This window comes from Erinaceus europaeus, chromosome 23, assembly GCF_950295315.1.
Source record: "Erinaceus europaeus chromosome 23, mEriEur2.1, whole genome shotgun sequence".
NCBI lineage: Eukaryota > Metazoa > Chordata > Mammalia > Eulipotyphla > Erinaceidae > Erinaceus > Erinaceus europaeus.
The window spans coordinates 14,266,297-14,276,592 of record NC_080184.1 but is presented as its reverse complement, the minus strand read 5'-3'; the positions used below and the strand labels follow the sequence as shown (position 1 = coordinate 14,276,592).

General features: G+C 59.2%; 1 protein-coding gene across 1 annotated transcript in view; it reads left to right on the top strand.

Moving 5' to 3' along the window:
* The first annotated feature begins 3,823 nt into the window (after positions 1-3,823).
* The window catches only part of TEKTL1 (tektin like 1), an 8,961-nt gene continuing 2,488 nt past the window's right edge, over positions 3,824-10,296 (top strand). Inside the window, exons 1-4 of the mRNA XM_060182458.1 lie at positions 3,824-4,576; positions 7,432-7,536; positions 8,573-8,771; positions 10,071-10,237. Coding sequence (XP_060038441.1) covers positions 3,824-4,576; positions 7,432-7,536; positions 8,573-8,771; positions 10,071-10,237 — 1,224 coding nt within the window. The remainder of the gene's footprint in view (positions 4,577-7,431; positions 7,537-8,572; positions 8,772-10,070; positions 10,238-10,296) is intronic.

Below are 10,296 nucleotides of genomic sequence, written 5' to 3'. Positions count from 1 at the left end.
ATCTTCCCTCTCCTCTCCATTTCTCTCTGCCTCTAGCCAATAGTAAATACCTAAGTATTCATCTTGTAAATCACTATGAGCGCACACATTACCGTGCACAAGGAAGCAGGTTCGAGCCCCCGCTCCCCACCTGCAGGGGGAAAGCTTTGCACACGGTGAAGCAGGGCTGCAGGTGTCTCTCTTTCTCTCTCCCTCTCTAGCTCTCCCTTCTCTCTGGATTTCTGGCTGTCTCCATCCAGTAAATAAAGGTAATAAAAGAAGCTATGTAAATATGGCAAGGTCCTGTGCACTGAATGAGGCCTCACTCCTGAATCATCTCAGAGAACCCACGTGGATCTGGATGGGATGGTGAAATCACCGGGACCGGCCTTTGTCCCTCTGCAGCCAGCGGGGTGAGGCATGGAGGGGGCCACCCCTTTCTGCCGCCAACACCCAGGAAGAACCCCCCTACCTCCCAGCCCAGGGCTCCTCCCCGTCCCCGGACACCTCTGCACCACCCCCAGCCCCCACCCCAAGAAAGTGACCTCCTTTCTCAAAGACAAGACAAATTCTAGGTCACCTCCCTCCGGGTGCCACGTCTCCACTGGAAAGAGGGTCACCTGCTAAAAGTAGAAGCCCGCTCCCCAGAAAGGGAAGGCATCGGGGGGCTGGAAAATGGGGTCTCTGATAATTACCTGCCTCGTATGACACCCAGCAGTGAAAGGCAGCTTTCCCAGACGGGAGAGAAGGAGAGGGATGAGGAGAGAGAGAGAGAAACAGAGATGAAAGAGAAAAGTTCAAAGTCCCAAAAGGTTCTGCTTTCCAGCTGGGTGACAACCAGATCCAACCCAAGGGTCAAACTGATTATTATTATTGTTTTGTTATTCCCCATTGTGTTGGAGGGATAATATTTACAGTACGATCGTTCCCTCGTGGGTACCTCAATCCCTCAACGTGTCGTTCACGCCCTTCCACCCCCCACCCCCAGAGTCCTTTGCTTTGGTGCAAAACAGCCCCCCCTCAGCCCAAAGGTCATTTTCTCTTTTTTTCCCTTCTCCGCCCCACCTCGACTTCATCCTTGTCTTTCTGACTGAGCTCAAGTTCTCACAATTCCCTCCGAGCTCCATCCAACATGGAGCCAAGGAGGGGACTTCATCCTGTGTGTGTGTGTGTGTGTGTGTGTTAATTTTTATTTATAAAAAGAAAACACTGGAGAGTCGGGCGGTAGCGCAGCGGGTTAAGCGCAGGTGGCGCAAAGCGCAAGGACTGGCGTGAGGAGCCCGGTTCGAGCCCCCGGCTCCCCACCTGCAGGGGAGTCGCTTCCCAGGCGGTGAAGCAGGTCTGCAGGTGTCTGTCTTTCTCTCCCCCTCTCTGTCTTCCCCTCCTCTCTCCATTTCTCTCTGTCCTATCCAACAACGATGACATCAGTAACAACAACAATAAAAAAACAAGGGCAACAAAAGGGGAAATAAATAAAATATATTTGAAAAAAATGAAACACTGACAATAACCATAGGATAAGAGGGGTACAACTCCACACAATTCCCACCATTAGAACTCCGTATCCCATCCCCTCCCCTGATGGCTTTCCTGTTCTCTGTCCCTCTGGGAGTATGGACCCAGGGTCATTGTGGGAGCAGAAGGTGGAAGGTCTGGCTTCTGTCATTGCTTCCCCGCTGAACATGGGCGTTGGCAGGTGGATCCATACTCCCAGCCTGCCTCTCTCTTTCCCTAGTGGGGCAGGGCTCTGGGGAAGTGGAGCTCCAGGACACATTGGTGGGGTCGTCTGTCCAGGGAAGTCTGGTTGGCATCATGTTAGCATCTGGGACCTGGATCCTTTTTAATAGCTGAGTAGTATTCACAGTGGCTACCACAATTTTCTCACAAGTAATGCAGGCATGATACAAAAGGATAGATAACAGACAGACACCTACTATATCCAGATGACAGAAGAAGGGTGAATAAATGCTATATGATACACGGATTATGATAATAGTTAGACAATGTGTCCTGGAGCCTCCCCTCCCCAGAGCCCTGCCCCACCAGGGACAGACAGACACAGGCTGGGGGTGTGGGTCCACCTGCCAACACCCATGTCCAGCAGAGAAGCCATGACAGAAGCCACAACTCCCACCTTCTGCTCCCCATAAAGAATTTGGGTCCAGGCTCCCAGAGGGGGAGAAATGTCAGGGGAAGATGCCCAGAGGGCTCTGAACCCCAACTCCATCAGGACCCGGAGAGAGAAGAGGAAAAAAGAAGGGACACTCGGACGGAGTCACAGGTGGAGTGTGACTGAGAAAGGGAGAGAAGGCAGGAGCACAGGGGGAAATGGGCGAATAAATATCAATGTAGATAGTTGTAGAAATACTAGTCACCCCGTGTCTGTGAGCTTGGGAGAAGCACTGCAGTTTCCAGTGGAGGGAATGGGGACGCAGAGCTCTGGGGGTGGGAACCGGGTGGGTTAGACCCCTGTGGTCTTGTGATTTTGTAAACAAATATTGAATCACTAATAAAAAGATAATAGTAGATTAGAGGACTGATGGTGAGTGGAAGATTGGATGGATGGATGGATGGATGGATGGATGGATAGGTTGTGGATAGACTGGATGGATGGATGGGATGGATGGATGATTGGATGGATGGATGGATGGATGGATGGATGGATGGATGGATAGAATGTATGTATGGATAGATGATGGATGGATGGATGGATGGGATGGATGGATGGATGACTGGATGGATGGATGATGGATGGATGGGTATGTGGATAGACTAGATGGATGGATGGATAAATGGATGAATGGATAGGATGGATGGATGGATGGGTGGATGGATGGATAGGTATGTGGATAGACTGGATGGATGGATGGATGGATGGGATGGATGGATGGATGGATGGATGGATGGATGGATAGAATGTATGTATGGATAGATGATGGATGGATGGATGGGATGGATGGATGGATGGATGATGGATGGATGGGTATGTGGATAGACTAGATGGATGGATGGATAAATGGATGAATGGATAGGATGGATGGATGGATGGATAGATGATGGATGGATGGGTGGATGGATGGATAGGTATGTGGATAGACTGGATGGATGGATGGATGGATGGGATGGATGGATGATTGGATGGATGGATGGATGGATGGATGGATGGATGGATAGAATGTATGTATGGATAGATGATGGATGGATGGATGGGATGGATGGATGGATGGATGATGGATGGATGGGTATGTGGATAGACTAGATGGATGGATGGATAAATGGATGAATGGATAGGATGGATGGATGGATGGATAGATGATGGATGGATGGATAGGTATGTGGATAGACTGGATGGATGGATGGATGGGATGGATGGATGATTGGATGGATGGATGGATGGATGGATAGAATGTATGTATGGATAGATGATGGATGGATGGATGGGATGGATGGATGGATGGATAGAATGTATGTATATATGGATGGATGGATGGTGGATGGATGATGGATGGATGGATGAGATATATGTATGTATGTATGGATGGATGGATGAATGGATGGATGATGGATGGATGGGTATGTGGATAGACTAGATGGATGGATGGATGGATAAATGGATGAATGGATAGGATGGATGGATGGATGGATGGATGGATGGATGGATGGATGGATAGATGATGGATGGATGGATGGATGGATGGATGGATGGATGGATGGATGGATGGATGGATGGATGGATGGATATATGAATAGACTTGATGGATGGATTTTTGAATGGATGGATGGATGGGTGGGTGGGTGCGTGGATGGACGGATATGTGGACAGACTGAATGGATGGATGGATAGATGGATGGCTGGGTGGACGGCCGGGTGGCCAGACAGACGGACAGTGGCCGGCCGGCCGGCAGGCAAGTGTCCCGCGGCGTCTGCGGACGCGGGTTCCAAGCAGCCGCACCCAGGGCGCGGGGTTCGAGGCTCTGGAACGCGCTTGTGCCGTCGGCGCCCCACACGGGCGCGGGCTCCGGCTCCGGCTCCGGCTCCGGCTCCGACGACCGCGCGGCCATGGGCTTCCCCGGCGAGCGCGCGCCCGGGCCCCGCGTGGGCGCCCCCGAGTGGCGCGGGGACGCGCAGGCGCGCACACGGCGGGCGCGGGCGTGGGCGGAGCGCGGGGGGCGCGCGGCGGCGGCGCTGTGGCAACCGGCCCCGGGTGCGAGCGGCCCCGACGACGGCCCGGCCGCCTGGCGCTTCCGGGCGGAGACGCTGCGCGGCGGCGGCGCGGTGGAGAAGCCGCCCCCCGGCGAGGGCGCGACCCTGTGGCGCAGCCGCCTCAAGCCCCCCGCCTGGCGCGCGCTCCTGCCGCCGCCCCCGCTCCGCGACGCGCGCGCCCTGCGCTCGGCCGCCCTGGTGCACGCGCACGCGCGGGGGGCGCGCCTAGCGGCCGCGCGCCTCGGCCACGCGCAGCAGCAGCTGGACGGGCAGCTGCGCCTCCTGCTCCGCCAGCGCGCGGCCACCGACCGCCGCCTCGGCCACGTGCGCGCCGCGCTGCAGCTCAACCGGCAGGGCGCACGCCTGCGCGGGCTCAGGCCGCCGGCCGAGAGGGTGGGCGCGGGGGCGCGGGGCGGCCGGGACCTCGGGCGGGACCCCCGGACCGCGACCCGGGAACCCCAGGACCAGGGGTCGCCCCAAACCTTGATCCGGGACCCCCGGACCTTGACCGGGACCCCAGGACCAACGGCTCGCCCCTAGACCTCGACCCGGGACCCCCATACCTTGACCGGGGACCCCAGGCCGCGACCCGCGACCCCCCAGGCCTCGACCCGGGACCCCAGGACCAAGGGGTCGCCCCTAAACCTTGACCCGGGACCCCCAGACCTTGACTGCGACCCCCAGGCCGGGAGGGGGACCTGACCCTCGACCCGGGACCCCCAGACCTTGACCGGGACCCCAGGACCGCGACCCGGGACCCCCAGGCCGGAGGGAGGGGCTTGAACCTCGACCCGGGATCCCCGGACCGTGACCCGGGATCCCCCAGGCCTCGACCTGGGACCCCAGGACCAGGGGTCGCCCCTAAACCTTGACCCGGGACCCCCAGACCTTGACCGGGACCCCCAGACCGCGACCCGCAACCCCCCAGGCCTCGACCCGGGACCCCAGGACCAAGGGGTCGCCCCTAAACCTTGATCCGGGACCCCCAGGCCGGAGGGAGGGGCCTGAACCTCGACCCGGGACCCCCAGACCGCGACCCGCGACCCCCCAGGTCTCGACCCGGGACCCCAGGACCAAAGGGTCGCCCCAAACCTTGATCCGGGACCCCCGGACCTTGACCGGGACCCCAGGACCAAGGGGTCGCCCCTAGACCTTGACCCGGGACCCCCAGACCTTGACTGGGACCCCCAGGCCGGGAAGAGGCTCTGAACCTCGACCCGGGACCCCCAGACCGCGACCCGCGACCCCCCAGGCCTCGACCCGGGACCCCAGGACCAAGGGGTACCCCTAAACCTTGACCCGGGACCCCCAGACCTTGACTGCGACCCCCAGGCCGGGAGGGGGACCTGACCCTCGACCCGGGACCCCCAGACCTTGACCGGGACCCCAGGACCGCGACCCGGGACCCCCAGGCCGGAGGGAGGAGCCTGAACCTCGACTTGGGATCCCCGGACGGTGACCCGGGACCCCCCCAGGCCTCGACCCGGGACCCCAGGACCAGGGGTCGCCCCTAAACCTTGACCCGGGACCCCCAGACCTTGACTGGGACCCCCAGGCCGGGAAGGAGCTCTGAACCTCGACCCGGGACCCCCAGACCTTGACCGGGACCCCCAGACCGCGACCCGCGACCCCCCAGGCCTCGACCCGGGACCCCAGGACCAAGGGGTCGCCCCTAAACCTTGACCCGGGACCCCCAGACCTTGACTGGGACCCCCAGGCCGGCAAGGGGCTCTGAACCTTGACCCGGGACCCCCCAGACCGCGACCCGCGACCCCCCAGGCCTCGACCCGGAACCCCAGGACCAAGGGGTCTCCCCTAAACCTTGACTCGGGACCCCCAGGCCGGGAGGGGGACCTGAGCCTCGACCCGGGACCCAGGGACCTTGACCGGGACCCCCAGACCTTGACCGGGACCCCCAGACTGCGACCCGGGACCCCAGGACCAGGGGGTACCCCTAAACCTTGACCCGGGACCCCCAGACCTTGACTGCGACCCCCAGGCTGGGAGGGGGACCTGACCCTCGACCCGGGACCCCCAGACCTTGACCGGGACCCCAGGACCGCGACCCGGGACCCCCAGGCCGGAGGGAAGGGCCTGAACCTCGACCCGGGATCCCCGGACCGTGACCCGGGACTCCCCCAGGCCTCGACCCGGGACCCCAGGACCAGGGGTTGCCCCTAAACCTTGACCCGGGACCCCCAGACCTTGACTGGGACCCCCAGGCTGGGAAGGGGCTCTGAACCTCGACCCGGGACCCCCAGACCATGACCGGGACCCCCCAGACAGCGACCCGCGACCCCCCAGGCCTCGACCTGGGACCCCAGGACCAAGGGGTCGCCCCTAAACCTTGACCCGGGACCCCCAGGCCGGGAGGGGGACCTGACCCTCAACCCGGGACCCCCAGACCTTGACTGGGACCCCAGGACCGCGATCCGGGACCCCCAGGCCGGAGGGAGGGGCCTGAACCTCGACCTGGGATCCCCGGACCGTGACCCAGGATCCCCCAGGCCTCAACCCGGGACCCCAGGACCAGGGGTCGCCCCTAAACCTTGACCCGAGACCCCCAGACCTTGACTGGGACCCCCAGGCCGGCAAGGGGCTCTGAACCTCGACCCAGGACCCCCAGACCTTGACCAGGACCCCCAGACTGCGACCCGGGACCCCCAGACTGCGACTCGGGACCCCCAGGCCAGGAGGGGGACCTGAGCCTCGACCCGGGACCCAGGGACCTTGACCGGGACCCCCAGACCTTGACCGGGACCCCCAGACTGTGACCCGGGACCTCATGACCAGGGGGTACCCCTAAACCTTGACCCAGGACCCCCAGACCTCAACCTGGGACCCCCAGGCCAGGAGGGGGGCCTGGAACCTTGACGCGGGACCCCCAGACCTCGACCTGGGAACCCCAGACCGGGAGGGGGTCCGTAAACCTCAACCGGGACCTCGAACCGGGACCCCCAGGTTGGGAGGGGGGCCCTGAACCTCGACCTGGGACCCCCAGTCCTGGGTTAGGGGAGCCCCTAAACCTTGACCTGGGACCCCCAGATGGGGGGGCTCATAAACCTTGACCCCGGACCTCCAAACCAGGGGGGTCACTCCCCAGACCAGGGCCGTCACTCCGCAACCTGGACCCGAGACCCCAGACCAGGGGGCGCCCCTAAACCTTGACCCCAGACCCCAAGCTGAGTGCTTGGGGGTGTGCCGCAGCCCCCCCACACCTCCTGAGCAGCGTCTGTCTGTCCCTACAGGTCCCCGACAAGGTGGACAGCATGATGACCTGGGAGAAAGACGAGTTGACTGAGATGAAGAGGAAGATGGAGGTGGACATGGAGAAGTCTGAGGCCTTGCTCAAGGTGGGGGGCCACCACCCAGCTGGCAGGGCGGGGGGGACGGGGGCCAGCCAGGGGGCCACCCAGAGTCCCTGGGAGACAACACCCAAGGGCTGCACCGTCTGATGGGGCTGGAACTCATGTCCAGCAGTCAAATTCACCCAAATAAATTCGAATGAGTGGAGGGAACCTGAGCCAGCAAGGGACACCATCCGCCGTCCTGGCCCTGCGGGACAGGGAGACGGGGAGGCGGGGAGACGGCACGGGCGCAAGGCCCCGGGTTCAGTCCCCAGCACCACCGTCAGCCAGAGCTCAGCAGGGTTCTGGGGGAAATAATAATAATAACAATAACAATAATAATAAGGCTCGGGAGACAACACAGAGGTTCTGCAAACAGACTCTCCTGCCTAAGATCCTGAGGTCCCAGGTTCAATCCTCAGCACCACCATCAGCCAGAGCTCAGCAGGGCTCTGGGAGAAATAAATAAATAATCAAGATGTTTAACAATAAAAATAAATAAACTAGGGCTGCAGAGATAGCCTAGGAGTTCTACAAAAAGACTCTGACATCCCAAGTTCAATCCCCAGCACCACCATCAGCCAGAGCTCAGCAGGGCTCCAGGAGAAAGAAAAAGAAAAGAAAAAATTATATGTGTGCGTGTGTGTGTGTGTGTGTGTGTGTGTGTGTGTGTGTGTGTGTGTGTGTGTGAAAAAGCTTTACAAGAGATGGAGCAAGACTGCAAGAGTCCTTCCTCTCCTCTCTCTATCACTCTCTCTCTCCACTCCTCTCCTCTCCCCTCTCTGTCTCTCTATCTAAGTCCTCTTTCTCTCCCATCTTCCTCCTCCTCCTCCTTCTCCTCCTCCTCCTCCTCCTTTTCCTTCTTCTTCCCCTCCTCTTCCTCCTTCTCCTCCTTCTCCTCTCTCTCTCTCTCTTTGTTAGTTAGGTTAATAAATAAATGTTTTCATTGGGCTGAGAGGACCAATCTGCAGTACAACACATGTGCCAGATGTCCTCCCCCTCCTTCCTCCCCATCCCTCCCTCCCTCATCTCTGCGCCCCAGGCCCTGGCATCCTGCCGCGACCTTCTGGACACCTGCTACAAGGAGCGCCTGCAGGCCGTGGACCTGATGAACCAGCCGATGGACAAGGTCCTGGAGCAAGCCGGCCGCCCCTCCTGGGTGAACCTGTCGCGGATCCCCACGCCCCGCACGCAGGGCCAGAAGACGCCCCCCGTGGACCCCGCGGGTGTCTACACCCCAGGTGGGTGCCCCTCACCCCACCCTGGGACCCTGCTGGGCGGGCGCCTCAGGCTCTACCAGGGGCACCCCCAACCCTGGACAGACAGACGCCCGTGAGGACGTGACGCAGACCCAGTCTTACACGGCACCTGGCTGAGTGCACCTGCCATCACGCACAAGGATCCGGGTTCCAGCCCCCGGTCCCCACCTGCAGGGGGGAAGCTTCACGAGTGGTGAAGCAGGGCTGCAGGTCTCTCTCTGTCTCTCTCCCTCTCCTCTCCCAATTTCTCTCTGTCCTATCGAATAAAATGGAAAAAGAAAAATGGCCTCCAGGAGCAGTGGATTCATAGTGCTGGCACTGAGCTCCAGCAATAACTCTGGAGGACAAACAAAAACTAGAATAGAAATAAACAGGATAGGATAGGATGAAGTATGGATAGAACAGAGTATGAAAGAATAGGAATAGGAATAGAATAGAATAGAATATGGAGAGGAGAGGAGAGGATAGAATAAAGATAGGATAGGAGAGAGAGAGAGGGAGAGAGAGAGATAGGATAGGATAGAATAGAGATAGAATAGAACAGAATAGAATAGGAGATAGAATAGAATAGAATAGAATAGAACAGAATAGAATAGAATAGGAGATAGAATAGAATAGAATAGAATAGAATAGAATAGAATAGAATAGAATAGAATAGAATAGAATAGAATAGAATAGAATAGAATAGAATAGAATAGAATAGAATAGAATAGAATAGAATAGAACAGGGGTAGACTAAAGTATGGAAAATAATAGGATAGGATAAGATAAATAGAATAGAGTATGGAAGAATAGGGATAGGATAGGATGGGGATGGGAAGGGAAGGGAAGACAGATAGAATAGGATGGAACAGAGAAGAGTAGGGTGGGGAGTCGGCGGTAGCGCAGCGGGTTAAGCGCACGTGGCACAAAGCGCAAGGACCAGCAGGAGGATCCTGGTTCGAGCCCCCGGCTCCCCACCTGCAGGGGAGTCGCTTCCCAGGCGGTGAAGCAGGTCTGCAGGTGTCTGTCTTTCTCTCCCCCTCTCTGTCTTCCCCCTTCTCTCTCCATTTCTCTCTGTCCTATTCAACAACGACGACATCAATAACAACGATAATAATAAACAACCAGGGTAACAAAATGGGGAAAATGGCCTCCAGGAGCAGTGGATTCATGGTGCAGGCACGGAGCCCCAGCAATAACCCTGGAGGCAAAAAAAAAAAAAAAAGAATAAATAGGGATAAATAGGGGTACCGAGAGCTCAGGCAATAGGAGCCCGCCCCCCACCGGCCCTGCACGCAGACTGTGCCCGCGCCCTGCACGATGCCCGGCGGCTGATGCTGGAGTCCCGGGACCTCCTGGAGGAGATGAAGGAGGGCGAGGCGCACACCCGGGAGCGCCAGCAGCTGGTGGGCGGCCGCGTGTGCTCCACACTCGCCCAGAAGATGCACGAGACGGTGGAGCTGAAGGTGGGCACCGCCCGGGGCCGGGGCGGAGGCGGGGGGGGGGGGGGGTCTGGGGGGGCGAC